We start from the raw sequence: 20,744 nt of genomic DNA, 5'->3' as shown, positions 1-20,744 counted from the left end.
TGACAGTTTCCAATATAATCTTATAGCTGTTTGTATACATTTGTATACAAACAAATGTGTGTATATATATATATTTATTTTATATATATAATTTATAATACATTTTATTATATATACTGTAATATATTGTATACATTTGTATAAATAATTCTAGCAATGTGGAATATTTTGAAACATCCAAGTCATACAAGCTACGCTAAAGTTACAAGTAGGCCTAGGTGTAAGATGTACTGATGGTTGATACATAATGATCTAACCCAGACATTATCTTGCAAAATTTTGAAATGAGAAAACATCAAATTAATATTTCACTAACTAGCTAGCTAACATTAGCAGCCCAGCCCCCTTCGTCAACATAGCTTAACGATTAAATAAATGCTTGTTAGCTAACTAGCTCGCTTGATAGCTAATCCCAGCTTTTATAGTGATTACTGTTTTTTTTTATACTACGAACGGCAAACAATTAGCATAAACGTTCACCCTACCCTGCATCAGTATTGTTGTCATTAATAATGTCCTCGATCTGTGACTGACATTTATAATTAGAGCCAGGTTGCATCTAGCACAGTGGTTCTCAACGTGAAGTCCTTGAAGAGGTCTCAGGGGTCCTCAGAAAATGTGGAATACAGTTTAATTTCACTATTTCATTCACTAGAAATTAGCTCAATGAGAGAATATACTGTATGAGTGACTATTTTGATTTAGTTTCACTTTCTCTACTGGACTAAGGCCTAGTTCACACATACACAACAATTTTTTAAAGCAGGGTTTTCTCTCTGTTTTAAAAACAATTCCCGTCCACATCAGCTGTGTTTTATAAAGTCTCTCAATCCAACAACAACAACAACACACACACGCTCGGATGAAATGATGACCTAAAAGAACATTTTGTATACCTGTGGACGGGGCCATTAGTCATGATGTCTGTGTTTTCCATAAGCTCCGGTTTCACCCGTCGGCACGAATACACAGTGTGTATTTAAAAACTTGGAGTTTCTGAAAATGCTGTAGTTTTCAAAAAGATCCGGTTTCAGTGACCCAAAAGGCAAACCACATAGAAAAATCTACGGTGTCAAAAATACAATACTGCTGCAAGGTACAATTGTTAAATTAACTAAAAAGAATATGTGTATATTTTACAATGTGTATACAGTTTATTATATTGTTAACAGTATAGTAAAAATCCATACCTTCGCATGGATCCATGACATACCTCAGTATAGCTCTAATAAGTGGATTCAAATGTGTGTGTGTGTCCAGCTAGCGGAGGCGTGGCAGGAGGTGGAGCTGGCGCGGGGTTGCTCCCAGCAGCTGGCGGCCCAGGTGGAGGAGCTGCAGGAGGAGGTGTCTCTGCAGGAGGCCAGGAGCTGCGGGGACTCCTCCCTGCTGTCTGAGCTGGAGAGCAGCATGGACACTGTGGGCCTGGGACTCGGCAAGGAGCAGGTAGGAACGAGCCGCGCACCACTACCAGCACATAGTGTGAACGTATGAAACATTTGGGTCGTTCCTAGTGTTTGGGTTACATCTCCTTTTCCCAAAGCCATGTCTTGAGGCTCAAGAATCCATCTTTAACTCCTCACTGTCTACATCTTTCCCTTCATGATTGAAGTGGATTTAATGGGCAATGTCGGGTCGTTCTTCACCTAGTATTTCAAATGTTTACGGATCACTTTAAACTCTGCATTGAAGAATTATTTAGCCTTGTAAGGAAGGAGAGAATAACCAGCATTCCAAATTCTCCTACATCAGAGATGTTAACTTTTTTCATAAAGAGCAGGTTTTGCTAATGTTTTTTTGTATTCTGTGTATAGCGTTCCTCATTTCTCTCATTTGGCAGAGAATATTTACAATAATAATGTTGCACCAGATATACTGTAAGCTATAGGCTCCTTTTCATCTGTGGTCCCTGGGTGGGAGTTGTCTGTACTTTTTTTTTTTAAAGGCCCAATCAGTGATCCAAACATAATTGATGACTGAGTTCTTGACACTAACACCAGACAACAGGTAGATTTGACTGAGCTATTGACACAAGGACTAACACAAGACAACAGGTAGATTTGACTGAGCTCTTGACACAAGGACTAACACCAGACAACTGCTAGATATGACTGAGCTCTTGACCAGTGATGGGAATAACAGCATTATAAATAACGGCGTTACTTTTTTCAGTAACGAGTAGGGCTGTCCCCAACTAAGGATTTGGATAGTCGACTATGATTGGCCAAAATTTGCCGTTAGTTGACTATTAGTAAGAAGAAAAAAAAGAAAAAAATATTATATATATATATATATATATATATATATATATATATATATATATATATATATATATATATATATATATTTTTTTTTTAATCATTCCATTTGGGCTGTGGGGGGTGCTTAATGTCTGAATGAGTCGACTGAAGGCTTCTTGTCCTCTGCAAAAGCATGCAATTGGTCCACATACATCTTGATATTTGTCTAGTCTAGTGTGTTCATTAGATGGGTGAAATCCTCTTTCAGTGCCTCTGTGCCTGTTTTCGTAGGCAGTTAGCCTCTGGTATGCATGCCATTAGCGTTAGCCACGCTTCTAGGCCTCTTTTCTTTTGGAAAGAATGATAAAAAAATTATTAACCCTTTCTCTGCCATGCTTATGTACATCCTTATACCATCCTCTGCCAGCTCGATTTGTCTATGGAGAAGTTCCCCTACTTTGTAGGGCTATAACTTTTTAAATTGTATTGCTAAATTGACATTACTATGGCCCATTCAACGTCAATTATCTATCGTTTAGGATGTAGCAACGTTCTACTTTTTCATTCACATATTCATACTAAAATACGGTCTAAAGTATAAATATGTTTTTATCGTTTTCTGCAGCATTCTGCAGAACGTGATTTATAGCCCTAAATGCATTATATTGATGATCAAATACAGTTTGATAGCGATCGGCGCCAGATAAAAAATTTCAAATTGACGTGCTTCTAGAAGTTACTACTTATCATCTGATGTTGACCGGATGGGGGGGGGGGGTCGTTTATAATTCCGTGGCCAACGTTAGATGATTCATGTTGTGTGGGTGATATGATCAGCAGATCAGTTTGTATCGAACACGGTAAAAATAAACGCTGAAACTTACCCCAGTCTCCTCGGGCCGTTGGGCGATGAGCGTGGAGCAAAAAGATTTCTATTATGGGATGTTGAAATATGCAATCCATCTCCAGGTTGTATAATAGTATATACGTCCAAATCATGTTGTTTATCGAGTTATTGGTAACTGATCGCCAGGGGTGCAGTGGTAATATGGGAACTGGTAACACGCCGCGCACGCGAAGCTGAAAAAGGTAGCAGGATGTAGCCTTCAATATATAAAGAAATTATATTGTCAACAGATATGGTTAAAAGACAATGACACTGTCACTAATGGCCTCTATGGATGGAATGGCATTCCATGGCAATCACAGACACACAGCCCATCGTTCACACCAAACTTGATGAGGGGGCAGGGAATCAGGGATTCAATGTGGAACGCTCTACCCAAAGCTGTAAAGGAATGTGAATCACTACCCACTTTCAAAAACACTCAAAAAACAACTACGGGAGACTGCAATTCGAAACTGGCCCCTACAAATGTCCTAACCCAGTTGTACAGTAAATTACCAAGTATGGCTTTGTCAGTATTCCAATGTACTGAATGATTGTATTATTATTCTTCCAATGTGATTGCGTGGCAAATACATTTCTTTGTAAGAATATATCTGCATTTTGTCAGTACAAGATTAATCAGTGATCACATTGAATTAAAACATGATTATTTCCAGTGCCACGATTATTTATTTCAAGAGAAACAAACAGGCAAATAGCCTACCTTAGTCAATCTGGACAAATACATTAGGGCCTATAGACTAGAAAAAAATAAAAGCTGTTTTAAATGCGGTTACTTGCCTTGTTGTGGAGTGGCAGGACAGCTGTCTCTGTTGTCAAATGATCTGTTTATATCTGTTTGTATTTGCGGGCGGGGGCGTGGTTGAAGACGCGCTTTTGTTATGGGTGGCCGGGTACTTAGCGCACAACAAATGGATAGAGCGCATTTTTGTGTGCGCGTACACGCAAGTACACATCCGTGCGCGATCGCGCGTACTTCTGCCTCAGTGATCTAGTAACACGGCGTGTAACCGCGTGTGTGCACGACTGCACCCCTGCTGATCGCTATCCATTGTGTCGAGCTCGAGTCCCGGGAGCTATAGCGAGTGGTCGGACCGAATTTGGATGAGCACCAGTTTCCGGTTTGCTGTTTGGGCGATCCGCCGATCGGCCACCAGATGGCGCTCTTGAACCGTTGGAGAGTTGAGAGGGGATCAACAGTAGATCTCAAGTCTCCGCGGGAGAAATATGATTGCCATCACAGATTTTAGAAATATTGATCTCAATGACGTGTTACGGCGTCATTGGCAGATTAAGCATGGCGGGGAATGACGAGTTACGGCGTCCTTGGCGATTAACACTTTAATCGCCAAAAACGCCGTAGGACGTCTTTGATATCAATATTTAAAAAATCTGTGATCGAAATCATATTTCTCCCCCGGAGACTTGAGATCTACTGTTGAGCCCCTCTCAACTCTCCAACGGTTCAAGAGCGCCATCTGGTGGCCGATCGGCGGATCGCCCAGAGCGGAAACAGGAAATGGAAGCTGGTGCTCATTTCAATTCGGTCCGATCACTCGGTAATAGTCCCAGGACTCGAGCTAGACACAACGGATAGCAATCCGTTACCAATAACTCGATAAACAACATGATTTGGACGTATATACTATTATACAACCTGGAAATGGATCGCATATTTCTACATCCCATAATAGGAATATTTCTGTTCCACGCTCATCGCCCAACGCTATGAGGAAGCTACGGTAAGATTCAGCGTTATTTTTTAACGTGTTCGATACTAACTGCTCTAATGATCATATCACCCACACTAGATGAATCATCTAACGTTGGCCACGGAATTATAAACGACCCCCCCCCCCCATCCGGTCAACATCAGATGATCAGTAGTAACTTCTAGAAGCATGTCCATTTGAAATTTTTTATCTCGCGCAGATTCCTATCAAACTGTATTTCATCATCAATATAATGCATTTGGGGCTATAAATCACGTTCTGGAGAAATCTGCAGAAAACGATAAAAACATACTTATACTTTAGACCGTATTTTAGTATGAATATGTGAATGAAAAAGTATAACATTGCTACACCCTGAACAATAGATATAGGACGTTGAATGGGCCATAGTAATGTCAATTTAGCAATACAATTTAAAAAGTTATAGCCCTGCAAAGAAGGTAAACATCCCCATAGACAAATAGAGCTGGCGTGGGATGGTTTATTCTGAATTTAAGCCTGGCGATCAAAGTGTTAAAGGGTTAAAAAACATATTCTTTTATAAATGTTTTTTTATTTAATAAAAAAATTTCCGACTAAGAGGTTGGCAGTCGACTACGGCTCCTTTTGACCGATTAGTCGACTAATCGACTAATAGGGGTCAGCCCTAGTAACGAGTAATCTTAATAACGCCGTTACCGTTACTGCCAAAAAATGTGGCGCGTTACTATGATTGAAGCAGTTTTTTTTTCATCAGACCAACTAGATCTCTGCGCCGAGAGGCAATACTTTTTTTTTAACTGTTCTTCCTTGGATAGTGGGCAGTGCACGAGACAAGCGCATACATGCTGACGATTGGCTGAGGATGAGTACAATTTCATGGTAAGCCAATCAGAGGTAGAGTTGGGCAAGTGTTCGAAAGCATGCATAGTTGGACACAACGAAAACACAAGCGAGTCAGTCAACGAGAGACCGCGGGTCCGTGTACGTTTTGATAGTTTGTTTGGCAAGCCCAAATAATCCCAAACTAATCCAACGAACAACACAAGCGAGTCAGTCAACGAGACCCTCCAGAACATTTACAACCAGCGGTGCAGGGGGAAGGCTAAGAGAATCATCAAGGACTCCAGCCACCCGAACAACTGCCTCTTTGAACTGCTGCGGTCAGACAAGCGATACCGGAGTCTTAAAGCGAGCACAGAAAGACTCAGAAGAAGCTTCTATCCCCAGGCCATCAGGCTGCTCAACGAACAATAAACACTATGCAACAACCATCAAATGCACACAGCACACACACCCACACTCACTTAAACAAACAACACACTGCAGCACCCACTCTCCACACTTTAGATCACCTAAACACACTTTACATTTTATATTTATTGGTAAAGGATTTGCACTACAACTCGTACACCTTACTGTAAATTGTACCTAAATTGTACCTCATCCCATTTCTGCCCTGCACTATATAGTATTGTATATTAGTACATTGCATAGTATATTGTATATTGTATGGTAACTCAGTTACTTCTATTCTGCATCGAACATTGTACATATGTCTATACTGAACACTGTGACCTCTATTTTTACTTCTATTTTACATGCTATACTATTTTATTTCATACTTATCTTGTCTAGCACAGTCTCTGGAGTGTAACAGTAAGAAGCATTTTGTATAAAAGTATTCTGTACTTCTGTATGACAACTATTAAAGAAACTTGAAACTTGAGACTGGTCCATGAGCGTTTTTTGTTCACTCTTGCGTTTGTTGTGTTGCAGCGCAGGGCACTACAGTAGTGGAGGCTCTACTGCTGACAGCCTTATCAACATAGTGCTGCACTTCCTGGTTTAATAGCACAGTCTTCAGGTGCTCCGAGAGAGAGAGAGCGAGAACTAGAGAGATACAGAAAGAGAGTGAGAGACACACGACACATCTGTTTTTTTGTTTTATTTGCACTACAAAGAGTGTATACCTGCATGTCTTAATTGTCATGATTAGATTAGTTTAGATGATTAGATTAGATTCTTATATCTGTATGTTGTACGGGTGGAATGGTACGTATTCGAACCATACACCGTTCGGCACGACCTTCCCGGTTCGGGGCGTGTGTGTATTGCTCGGTTCACGGGATGAGCAAAAAAAAGAAATCTTCATTTGGCACGGAGCCGGGAGAGGTGACGCGCTGGCTGCTCAGCTGGCAGCAACAGCAGGTGCTAGTGTGGAAATTGCAAGCGCAATATATTATGAATCAATCTTCATTACGACTTTAAAAACATAGCCATTAACATTACATAGGCCTACACACATCTTGCCATAACGTTAGCACTTAGCACTGTGGTAAAGCTTAGGTGGTGTTTCATATAAGGACTCGGACAGCGTGGCCATTTCAAGTAACGTCTTTATTATCTAACACAACTGCTTACTAATCTAATTTACAGCAACAGCTATGGATGCCCGTAAGGGACATCCACTACAAGCACGGTTTGTACAACGCACTTTAACTATGGTAGCCCGTAGGGGTGGGACGATACATCGATCCAGATCGATATATCGATCTATTATCAATAATCAAATGGGATCGATGCAACGTAAAAAGATCGATTCATATTGCAATACTCTTATTTTGAAAATCCCCTTGTGAGCATATCCGCCCCCGGCCGGAACAACAACATTAGCGCAGCGCAGCTCCGTGTGTAGACGTTAGACAGCAATGCTTCAGAGTCCGCCTATTTTGCCCGAAATAAGTGCCTGTTTTTTTCCCCACAAGGGGTCAAATGCATCTAACATGCTTTCCATCCTCGCCATTCCTTTATGCCCACGTCGCGTTAAATACCGAAATTAAGGTTGCGTTAGCGTGAGCTAACTAAGCTAAGCAGCTAACCGTGAGAGGAGAGAGGAGAGGGGACTTGGGAGGGGTGGGGGCAGTCTACCTTTCTGTGGGGGACTGGGGGAGGGGCATTGTGTGTGTGTGTGTGTGTGTGTGTTACTGAGGATGTGTGTGTGTGTGTGTGTCTGTGTGTTACTGAGGATGGACAGATAATGTTGATATTTAAACATGAATACATAATAAATGTATTCATGATCATCATGCAACATAAAACAATTGTAGGAAGTTTGGGAGAGGAAGGGGTTTTAGCTTGCGTGTTGTGAGTTCCAAAACATTTTACTTAAAAGTTTAAAGCTCAATATATAAAAAGTGAACAGGAGGTCTATTTGTATTAAAAACAATATAGTTTTTCATTTAAATGTCTGGAAGAGCTCAAAAATAAAAACATCAATTGATATTTCCGTAGCCTTTTTTTAGTTTATCTAAATGTGACTGATTGTGTTAAATGGGCACATAATATCGCCTCATATCGATCGCAGGCACCTGAATCGAATCGTATCGTGGCAGACTGTGATATCGGCAAATATCGTATCGTTGTCCAAAGAATCGATATCGTATCGTGATGAAACTGGTGATTCCCACCCCTAGTAGCCCGCCAGCCCTAATACAGCTGAATGAAATGTTACCGTAGCTACTAGCTACTAGCTAGCAGAGGAGAAAATGCGAGTCTGAGAGGCGGGGTGTTGAAAGACAATGATAGGCGTTTATTCAACATCCAAGAAGGCTAACATACAACTGTGTTTACTAACTCCAACCGGGACTATTGCCCCTTCAACACGATTCAACACGATTCAACTCGATTCAACGTTAGAGTCGAGAAGGTCCGTGACGCTAAAATGTCAGTACGGTCACCCAACCCATAGATAGTTCCAACTCACCGAATTACGTTAATCCACCACAGTTGCACTCAATATTTAAATAATGTTAGTCTAAATTAGGGATGTCAGATATTATCGGCCTACCGATATTATCGGCCGATATTGGCATTCAAATGTGATATCGGATTTATTTTTTTACATTTCTATAACCTTTATTTACCCAGGCAAGCAAGTAAGAACAAATTCAGATTTTATTTAGTGTCAAAAGTATGCATAATGTTATGTTAATTCCACAACAAGACATATGTAATGTTAATTACCTGAAATTATTCAGTTTTTTGGGGGGGGAAACCCTGTATATATCGTTATCGGTTGATATCGGTATCGGAAATTAAGAGTTGGACAATATCGGTATATCGGTATCGGTAAAAAAGCCAATATCGAGCATCCCTAGTCTAAATAAATGTAGACAGATAATGTACGTATTTTAAAAATAGAATGAACAGAGCAGTGTAACAGTTGTTTTGAAACAGTACAGTGTGTGTGTGTTAGTTTATTTATTTATTTTAAATAACAGTGATACTTTTCCTTTTGATAAGAAATCCAACCATATTCCTTTCATTGTATTTCAAATACTGCACTTTAATTTCAAGCGGAAAACTAATCTTTCCATTAACACATTCCCGGCCAACCACGTATATATATGTGATTCGGCGCCAGTGCTTGAGTGCCAATCACATATATATAAGTGATAAGCTTGTTTTTGCTTTTATTGCATTTTAATATCCTACTCAATGTCACGGAGTGGCACTGCAGATATACCCTACTCTTGAAAAATAAAAAAGTGCATTACCGGCCAGATCCTGGTAGTGGCGCTGTCTCGAGAATGGAGTACTCCTTGTTTTCAGACCGGATGTTATTTTCTTTTCATTCAGGCCTAGTTCTTCTGTTAGCCTGAAGCGAGGGCTTCAGCCGATCGCCTGGAATAGTTTTTGCAACGCCGAATTCAGTATGCAGTAAAGGAATATAGCATCAGCCAATGGACATATCGATCTACCAGATGGCGATCAATAACTGGGAAATCCTTTTTGGGATCCAACCGGCCACAGGTAAGACCTATTTGACGTAAATTACAGCCCGGTCGGGCCTTGTTCTCATATCCAACCCTCTCATCAGCGTATGATGCTACAATAACGAATGCCGTTATTGGTAATCAATAATCAGAAACGACTTCCCCCGCCCCCCCCCCCCCTTGCATGCATTAATGGTGGAACATGATATCGATCATATGCATTTTGATTTTTATCTCTAGCTTGTGTAGGGCCGAAACGGCAATCGATTTAACGTTATTAGCTTAGCGCCCTATAACTAGCGTTGCAGGAATTATACCAGACCATTCCGATATAACGTTCATATTCACGATGCTATAAAACGGGAACGTATTGATGAAAAAAAAATTTCTTTATGGCATATTGAAGGGAAGGTTTATAGTGTCAATTGACAATGAGAATGGACACATAGCAATAATTTAAAATATAGATTTAGCTCTACAAACAACGTGATGCACAGTTAAACCTTGTTATGAGAAGCCTTTTTTTTGTATTTTATTTTATTATTTTTTAAACAAACATATAAACAAACATGACAACGTAAAATTAGATATACAAGCATTAATTAATAGTGCACATCCAATTAAATCACCATTTTTAAATAAATGTCTTATACAAGATATACACCTAATACCTGCTATCTAATACCCTACACACATATGCTCTCGCTCGCTCCCCCCCCCCCCCCCCGGGCCCCCCCTTGGATAATCCATCCATTATCATTCGCTCCTAACCAGGCACTACAATTATATGCTAGCTTTTATTCTCTCCACCACTTCTGACCACATTGTAATTTTGGATTCACTGAGACCCAAAATTCTTGCTGTGGATATTTCTAGATAAATCACATCGAGATATGTAAGAATCCAGACCTTCCGGCACATTTTTTCCGGTTGAAACCATCGTGATGCTATCAGCTTTTTAGCCGCTGTGATACCAGATAAAACCAATCTCTTTAGCTGTATAGGTACTGCACACTCAAAAACATCATTCAACAGTAATACAGAGGGGTGTACAGGTATATTCAGAGTTAAGAGACTTGATAATTGCTGGGTCACTTCTTTCCAGAATATCTTAACTGGTGGTAGGCCTGCCACGATAACACATTTTGCTGGGCGATTAATTGCCCCCGAAAATATCGCGATAAGCGATATTATTGCGACCGGTTAGAGAAATTTTTTTGAGAAATTTATTTCCCAAAACCTTTATTTTGAAGCCCACCGCTCCGTCTTTTCCGGTGTTTTAGACTTTTATTTTGAAGCCCACCGACCGGACCGGACGTATTGTTGTGATTATCCTAAGCAGAAACTATGAGCCGACAACTTGTCTCGTCCGGTGTTCTGCAAAATCCTACTCCCTGCAGAATTCTACTGCCGAGCGCTCCCGTTTTTGAGCTAATGATAAAACAAATTGTTGGTGAACAACTAACTTTAGGTTCGTTTTAACGTTAGCTACTAACGTTAGATGCAGCTACTACAGGCAATCAACGATGAGGAGGAAGCGTCAAAGCAGTATATAATAGCTGTGGTGCGTAAGCACTGCAGCACGACTCGAAACTACCGGAGTGTTATAATAAATTAATTCATGTTTAACTTGTCCCCGTGTCCAGTCCTTTGACTAGCCCCACCGTTCATTGTAAACAATGATGCATGTAATTGTATTAACGTTATTCTGTGTTGTACTTGTAGCTATGCTATACGTTGTATTTCGTTTGTTAGCTATTTAGCTAATGTTAGCATGGAATGAGAATCAAAGCTCTATCTTTCATCTTTATTTAGCAGTCCAGTTTCTCCGGGCAGTAGCGAGTAACTACTTGGGTCTAAAAATAGCTAACGTTACACTACAAATAATGCTACTTGGTTAAAAGGAGCAACACTATTGTCAATAGTATTGAGAAATGTCTATGTGGCGTTGCCCCACGGAGCTCCCGTGCTGTACTCTAGTAACGTCAGCGGCCGCCTCCCAACACGGACAGTGACTGACAAGGCACTGGTTCCGCCTCATTAAAACAAACGCGCAAATAGCAATTAATCGCGCCCGTCAAAATCATTGCATTCATTTTAATTATCGCAGCAATTAATCGATTTATTGCTTATCGCGGCAGGCCTAACTGGTGGGCAGTCCCAGTACATGTGCATAAATGTACCCTCGTCCCCATTTGTACATAAGGAGCATTTGGAGTCTTGTTTAAGACCCATTCTGTTCAGTCTTATAGGAGTCAAGTATGTCCTATGAATATAGTTAAGATTGATTTGTTGATGGTCCGGGTTCCGTGATGCAAGTCGAACATTTGCCCAGGCTTCTTGCCAATCAAAATCTATTTCCAGGTCTGGTATATCCCTCCTCCAGACAGAGTCTAGGTGGAGGGTTTCATACGAGGATGTTAGTAATTGATGATATAAATCTGATACAAAACCTCTAGATGTCTCTCTTTCATAGAAGAATTTGTGGTATCTGTGGTGTACAATTGGTTATGAGAAGCCTTATAGAGTGGGGCCGTCTAATCCCAGTGGCCGTCAATGTGTTAAGAACTGACGATCAGGGAATTTAAACATTGTTGACATTGTTTTTTTGTGTTTTATTTTAAAGAAAGGAAAGTGTAGTGCTGGCTGAGCATATTGTTTGTTTGCACTAAGTTAATACTTTGACAAATGTAGCCTATCTTTTTCAGTCATTTCGGTCTTTGTGTGCCAAACATTATTTAAGGCAAACCACTGTAAACCTTTTTATTTTTTTATTTTTTTATATATGAGAAGCATGTTTACATTTTGAGTGTTACATTTAAAAAATAAAAAAACAGGGGAGCTCCAGTAGCTCACCACGTACCGCAAGCGCTATTTCAGCGCCGGGGACAACCGTGCTCGTCACGGATCTGGGGTTTAGCGAGTTCGAATCCCGGACTGCAGCCGTGCCTTTCCCAGAGTGTCTTCCCCCCCATCTGAACCCTTTCAGCCTGTTTCTGTCGGTCATCCTTGACCAGAATAAACGTATAAAAGAGCCAGGGGAATGGCCAAAGTTTAAAAAAAATAAAAAATAAAAAAACAAAAAAAACAACGTATACCGAACCGAAAACCGTTAGCCCGAAACCGTGATGCGAACCGAACCGTCGATTTTGTGAACCATTCCACCCCTAGTATGTTGTGTATGTCATAAATGTCATTATGAATTGAAAATGGGGGACCCTGATGTAAACAAGACAAAAGTCTTTCTCTGGGCCCTATTCCCCGTACCTGGTTCAACTAAGTCGATCAAAAGTCCCATTATCCAGATTCAATTAACCCAATGTTTGAATCCGCATTTTCCCTGTTCCTCGAACGCTGATTCAGTCTCGTTAATTCGAACCAGACTTGATACTCAGGATAATTGCGCGCGGCCACCTCACCTGAAAAGACAGCAGGTATCGATCGCAGAAATCCTGATTTTCTAACGGCATTGATTGATTTAAAACTTTATTAACACTTTGACTGCCATGAAACGTCTTTTCACGTCATTGCTGGCCATGCTCAAGTTGCCGGGGGACGCTGTACAGCGTCCTTATATCAATATTTCAAAAATCTGCGATCGGATTCATTTGTCCCCTCCGCTGGCCTGAGATCCACCAGCAGGACCCACTGAGCTCTCTGACGGTTCAGGAGCGCCATCTGGTGGCCGATCGGCGCAATCGCCAAACAGGATGTTGAATAGAGGTTGTCCTAGACGACCGTAGTACTTCCGGCGCTCGCTATAGGTCCCGCGACTCTGGCTCGTCACACTACACAGTGATCGATTGCCAATAACTCGATAAACAACATAATTTGGACGTATATACCATTATACAAGCTGGAGATGGACCGGGTCAATTTACATCTGTGGGATAAAATCAATTTATTTATGTCCCTAGATACATGTATTTTATGTCTTCCTATTCTGTGGCCAAACTGAGGTGTCACAATCTATTTGTTACCGGAAGGGTCAGTGCAGCTGTTGGTAAAAAGCCACACAGCCCCAAGAACTGATGAGGTGACGGTTTTGGCTGACCACTGACAGGGAGCATTGTCAGGATCTAGAATAATGTATAATACCTATGAATCAATCCATTTATATATTATAAGAACCATAAGATATCTACAAATGTGTGTACCATTAAAATGTGTTATTATGATATGGTATTAAAACAGGCCTATGTGTCACCATGACCCCAGCTGTCTGAAACTACCAGGAGACAGATGTAATTCTAGACCCTTGTCATTTCAACTGTTTACCTTATATAGACATTGTTTAAAGTCCAGAACCTTTCTTCATGCTAATTTGGAAGAAAGCCACCTCATTCGCTCAGAACACCAACCAGCTGACTATAAAAATGACAATGTGATTCGGATCGGGAGACTTCTGCTCGGCCTTCACCAAAGCTAAGTTGGAACTCTCCACTCTCAGCTGTTTGTGTAAATACTCTGTAATATTGAATATTCACTCTGTAATAAATATTTGATTGCTAACACCCTCTCCTCATCTTTCAAGGTCAATAAAAGAATATGCCTTATCACATCCCATAATGATAAGATTTCAACTCGACGATGATCGCCCAACGGCGCGCAGAGACTAGGGATGGGAATCGAAAACCTAATTGGCCGATGCCTGGAACCGTGTGGCTCCTGTGACTTTCGATTCCCTTATCGCTGCCTACAGTTGCGCAATAACGTTACGTTAGCATGTAGCCATGGCAGACTCTATTTGATTCCTTAAGGGCTCGAAATTGCCTGGGTTTTGGTAATATGCTCCCGAAATGCTCCCGCTGTTTGGCTACTTCTATGTGCAGTGAAAACTACTTGAATGCTTTAGAATCTAGTCATTGATTTAGATCAGGGTGAGCTAAAATTAGCCGCGGAGCTAACGTGAGCTAACGCTATTTAATCAAGCTCACAAAGAGAGATAAACAGCTGACAGCGGATAGTACAGGTACAAATACAATAAAACAGCAGGTGGGGGCTGTTGTGTAAACCTTGTACTCTTTAGTTCACATATAATGAGAGACGTGAGTGCTTGTTTACTAGTCTCTGTAAGCCAGGAAGAGTGGTGCAACATACAAATGTGTCCGTGTAGCAACACAAGCCAATACTTTAAAGGACAGGGGCCCGGGGAGGGAGCGCTCTCTCTCTCTCTCTCTCTCTCTCTCTCTCTGTGTGTGTGTGTGTGTGTGTGTGTGTGTGTGTGTGTGTGTGTGTGTGTGTGTGTGTGTGTGTGTGTGTGTGTGTGTGTGTGTGTGTGTGTGTGTGTGTGTGTGTGTGTGTGTGTGTGTGTGTGTGTGTGTGTGTGTGTGTGTGTGTGTGTGTGTGTGTGTGTGTGTGTGTGTGTGTGTGTGTGTGTGTGTGTGTGTGTGTGTGTGTGTGTGTGTGTGTGTGTGTGTGTGTGTGTGTGTGTGTGTGTGTGTGTGAGACAGAAGTCAGAGGAATAACAACCTGTTATTCAATAGATTAAATTCGTAATAATAATAATAAAAAAAAAAAAAACATTTTAAGAGAATCTCAAATACATTATTTTATTTAAGTGTAGGCTATAGTTAATGTTTTATTTTTTACAGTTTTTGTATTTTTCTGACATGGGGGCTCAACAATAAATGACAATCAGAAATGTCAAGTTGCATGTTGTTATTCTAACCAGGCCGCCTCAGACCTACTCCTATCCGAGCTCCGGGAGGGTCATCAAAGAGAAGTCGCCTATTCTCAGTCCTTGCCCCACAATGGTGGAATGAACTACCCACCCCAGTTAGGACAGCCGAATCACGTCCAATATTTCGCCGTCGACTAAAGACGCACTTCTTCAACCATTATCTGAATAAAAAAATATATATCTAACCCTAACTAACCGTACTGTCATGCACTTGTCCTAATAAACTAACCTACACTGTAGCACTCAACACTTTGATGAACATTGTTGCTCAGCTGATAGAGTTGTGCCCTTCCTGATGGCTTGTCGTACAGAACTTGTAAGTCGCTTTGGATAAAAGCGTCAGCTAAATGACTAAATGTAGTTCTGTTGCATTTCCAATTTATTTATTTAAATTATAAATTGATCAGGTATCGATAAGGGAATCGATAATGGAATCGTATCGATAAAATCCTATCAATTCCCATCCCTAGCGGAGACTGGGGTGAGTTTCAGCGTGTAACGTTACAGTCTTCGATACTAACTGCTATTATCAACATTTGACCCACATTAGATGATTGGTATAACGCTGCCCACGGAATTAATAATATGATATAATAATAATGGCAATGTAGCAATAGAATTTAAAAAGTTATAGCCATGCAAAGAATGGGTACTTCTCCATAGACAAATAGAGCCGGCAACCTATGGTATATCATTAATTTAACCCAAGGCAACCAAAGTGTTAACAGATTGCAGAATGGGTACAATACAGTACGGCTCAATAGCCTCGCCGACAAGTTAAATGCATAATCTATAGGCTCATTTTAAGTCCCTCATTACCCCAATCAATCAGATTATATTTCTTTAAATGTGCCTCCTGGCAGTAGGCTTAATGGAATGAATAATCGAATGAGATCTTGCTAGCGAAAATAATTTGTTCAACTCTATCAGAATAAGGATAAAAACAAGCCCAAATAGTATATCTAATTGATACGAATTATATTATGATGATATCTGTACTGTATGTGCTTAGGTATTATGTTGTAACAAGCTTGATAATAATAAACAAACCTGTTCAGCTATAAAGAATGAGAGTACTGGAACAGTGTTAAATTCAAAGTGTTGTATTAACCAAAAAGAGCATCAAAATAAACGGGGCACCCCATAGCAACGTATGGTACAACAAAAATCATCGCAAACCAATAAGAACGGTCCTGTCAGCTTTACAGTCCATTAGCCCCAACATAAATGTTACCATGTATGTTTACCATGTATGTTTACCGTGTATAATGTTACCATGCCTATGTTACCATGTATGTTTACCATGTATGTTTACCATGTATAATGTACCGTGTATGATGTTACCATGTATGTTTACCATGTATGTTTACCGTGTATAATGAACCTAGTACTCTCATGGTAGGCGGTGTTGATGGCAAAGCGGAACTCGCCCAACCGCAGATCCCAATCCTGATGCTGATCTTTGACGTAAGAGGCCACCATGGTCTTCAGGTTTCTGTTGACTCTCTCGGTCAAGTTAGTTTGGGGGTGGTAGCTTGTGGTCAGTTTTTTTACTACACCCCACTGGCGACAGAGTTCTTTTAAGAGATGGCTGGTGAACTGTGGGCCCCTGTCAGATAAGAATGAATGAATGAATGACCTTTATTTATAGAGCACCCTTCACAGCACGAATGCACAGGGTGCTTTACACTACATCTTAATATAAAAACACAATAAAAACAAAATCAGAAATAAATGACAACAGACAAATAGCAGTTAAAACAGTGAAACCAGATAGAAAAAGTAGAATAAAAGAAATTGGATAAAATCATGAGTCACTAATTAAAACAACACTATAGAACAGAAAAAGGCGCCTATGTGTGATTAAAAGCCTGCCTGAACAAATGTGTTTTTAGTTGTTTTTTAAACGAGTTCTCAGAGGGGGCAGTTCGCAGGTCCAGGGGGAGAGCGTTCCAGAGCCTTGGTGCCGTCACCTCGAAGGCTCGATCACCCCTTGTTTTTAGCCTGGTCCTGGGGATCACTAGGAGGTGCTGATCGGCAGATCTGAGTGAGCGGGTGTTTGTGTAGGGATGGATGAGTTCCGTGATGTAGATAGGGGCCTGACCGTGAAGTGCTCTGAAAGTGAAAGTGAGGACTTTGAAGTGAATTCTGTAGTGTACCGGGAGCCAGTGCAGGGATACCAAAATGGGAGTGATGTGACATGATTTTTTTGACCTTGTGAGTAGCCTGGCTGCAGCATTTTGGACCATTTGTAGTTTATCTGTGGATGATTTGGTGAGACAGGTGAAAAGTGAGTTGCAGTAGTCAAGCCTAGAGGAAATAAAAGCATGCACGGATAGTTCTAGTTCAGAGTGAGATATGATGGTGCGCAGTTTTGCAATGTTTCTGAGGTGAAAGAAGCAGGTGCGTGTGAGTGTTTTGACATGTTTGTCTAGGTTCATGGCCTGGTCAAAGACAACACCCAGGTTTCTCAGGTGGGGACGTATGTTGTCTTTAAGGGACCCCAAGTGAGTGGCCACTCTAGCTGCAGTCTTTTCAGCTGCTACGATCAGCACCTCCGTTTTATTTGCATTTAACTGGAGGAAGTTACTCCCCATCCAGCTCTCAATGCCGAGCAGGCACTCCTGGAGAAGGCTGAGTTTCTCCAAGTTGTCGGGTTTAAAAGAGCAGAGTAGTTGTATGTCGTCTGCGTAGCAGTGATATTTAATGCCGGTGAATTTGTTGATGAGGAGGCCTAGGGGAAGCATATAAATGGCAAAGAGGAGTGGTCCTAGCACCGATCCCTGTGGTACCCCACATGAGAGAGGGGTGGGGTCAGATTTAAAAGGACCCACAGCCACCGAGAACGTTCTCTCCCTCAGATAAGAGGCGAACCAATTTAGAGCGCTCCCAGAGATGCCCACCCACTCCCTGAGCCTGTCCAAAAGGATGTTGTGGTTGACCGTGTCAAACGCTGCGCTCAGGTCTAACAGGACCAGAACAGAGCATTTTACAGAGGTACTTTGTACTTTGTACAGAGGTACTTTGGGGTTCCCCAGCGAAGGAAGATCTCCTGTCTGAGGATATGTATTATCTTTGGTGTTTTGGAGTCTCGTAAAGGGAAGTGTTCCACCCACTTAGAACAGTAGTCTACTATAACCAGAAGATACTGATTCCCCTTCTTACTTCTGGGGAAAGGACCCATCAAGTCAATCCCCAACATCTCCCCTGGTTCGCTGACCGTGGTGGACTGAAGGAAACCCGCCGGTTTCTGACACCCAGGTTTGTACTGCTGGCATATGAGACAGTTCTTTGTATAGGCCCACACATCATTCCTGACTTGAGGCCAGTAGGCTACCTCCAGCAGTCGCAACAGTGTCTTCAGCCTTCCCATGTGACCACTAAGAGGGTTGTCATGATAATACTTCAGAAAGGACTCCCTTAGTGATCTAGGCACGAAAAGCTGTAACTTGTGGCCTAGAGTTTGACCAGGTATTTGTCTGAACAGGATTCCATTTTCAAGAACATAGACTATCCGCCCTGCTTTAGGATTTCCTTTTCCTATCTCCTCCATCAACGCTTGGGATTCTGCGTCAGAAGCTTGGGCGTCAGCAATCTCTGCCCAATCCGCTGGTAGATCGCATCCTGAAGAATCACTTTTGTTCTGCTTGCTCACACAGGCCGCAGCGATGGAGTCTGGGGTTGTGAATGCCCGTGACAAAGCATCAGGTACCACGTTCAATTTTCCCTTCCGGTATACCACCTGGAAATCAAAATCCTGAAGCCGAATGGTCCACCTGATGAGCCTTGATGTGGGTTTGGGGTTGTTGAAAGCCCAAACAAGGGCAGCGTGGTCGGTAATTACTTCAAACCGTTGACCCTCGATCAAGGCCCGCCACTTCTCCACGGCCCATACAACAGCAAGACATTCTCGCTCTGCGACAGAATAGTTGATTTCAGCTGGCTTCAACAATCTTGAGGCAAAAGCAAGAACATGGTCCTGTCCGTCTCTCTGCTGGGTCAGTACGGCTCCTAAGCCAATCCCACTAGCATCGGTCTGCAGTGTGAATGGCAGGCTGTAGTCTGGCTGTTGCAAGATAGGAGCTGACTGGAGTGCTGCCTTGAGGTCCTCGAATGCGCCTTGGCACTCTGGTGTCCATTGCCATTTTACATCTTTCTTTTTCAGGGCATTAAGGGCTGCAGACCGTTCTGCAACCTAGGAATGAACCTATGGTACCAGCCCACCATTCCCAGAAAACGTGCGACCTCCGGTAGTGTCCTGGGAGTAGGAAAGGCCTGGACTGCCTCAACCTTTTGGTTGTCAGTGACAATTCCCTCGGTAGTCACAATGTGTCCAAGGAACTGCAAGCGGTGTTGCATTAAGTTGCACTTCTTGAGGTTCAAGATGAGGTTTGCCTTCTGCAGGCGGAGAAAAACATCAGCCAGATCCTGAAGGTGCTGTGCTTCAGATTTTGAATAGACTATAATGTCATCTATGTAAACAAAGCACGTGACTCCCTGAAGATCGGCTAGCACCACTTCCATTAAGCGCTGAAACGTAGCAGCAGCATTCTTCAAGCCAAAAGGCATGACTCTAAATTCAAAGAGTCCGGCATGGGTCACAAAGGCAGTTTTCTGCCGACTGGCTGGATCCATCCTCACCTGCCAGTAGCCACTTTTGAGGTCTAAGGTGCTGAACACCTTTGCCCCATTCAGCGATTCCAAGATTTCATGAATGTTTGGCATAGGGTAGGCATCAAGAGGGGTCTTGGAGTTGAGACCCCTATAGTCCACACAGGGGCGATCGCCTCCATCCTTTTTCTTAACGATTACCATAGGTGCAGCCCAAGGAGACTTGGAAGGTTGGATAATTCCTTTTTCCAGCATGGACTTCACTTCCCTATCCACCACAGCCTTTCTCTTCGGTGAGACCCGATATGCCTTTTTTCGAACTGGCTGCTCATCTGTCGTTTGGATGGTGTGTGTCACCACCTCTGTTTGCCCAAGCTGCTCTGAACAGACCTTTGGCCACTGGAGTAGAAGGTGATGTAGGGCTTCCTTGGTGGACTGATCCACGTCAGCCTTGCTGACAAGTACTTGGAGATTGACTTCTTGCTGGGCTACAGGGGTTGCTGCTAAGTACAGCCCCACCAAGGGCTTCCTCTTTTCATCCCAGTGACCCTCCCATCCTACCTCCTCTTGAAGAAAGCGATGGAACTGGAGTTTCCCTCCATGCCTAATCCCATATGTCCCCGACTTAAAGTCAAGTTGGATTCCCGTCTTAAACAGGAAGTCAAGGCCTAACACAACTGGGAAGGCCAAGTGTTCTTTGCTCATAACGTAGGCATCCATCAGCCATAAGTCCTCATGCAACTCAAAACAAAGTTTAGCCCGCCCCCAAGCAGGATGAACTTTTCCATCTGCCAGGAGGAATGATTGCTCTGG

General features: G+C 42.1%; 1 protein-coding gene across 2 annotated transcripts in view; it reads left to right on the top strand.

The window, feature by feature from the left end:
• Nucleotides 1-20,744, top strand: part of LOC311243740 (BICD family-like cargo adapter 1) — a 95,112-nt gene that overhangs the window by 39,117 nt on the left and 35,251 nt on the right. For both annotated transcript variants that reach the window (XM_084333080.1, XM_084333081.1), the window contains one exon: nucleotides 1,261-1,443. In XM_084333080.1, the coding sequence (XP_084189206.1) occupies nucleotides 1,261-1,443 (183 nt within the window). The remainder of the gene's footprint in view (nucleotides 1-1,260; nucleotides 1,444-20,744) is intronic.

This window comes from Notolepis coatsorum, assembly GCF_963971535.1.
Source record: "Notolepis coatsorum genome assembly, chromosome: 1".
Lineage (NCBI taxonomy): Eukaryota > Metazoa > Chordata > Actinopteri > Aulopiformes > Paralepididae > Notolepis > Notolepis coatsorum.
This window is presented reverse-complemented; position numbering and strand designations above follow the sequence as displayed.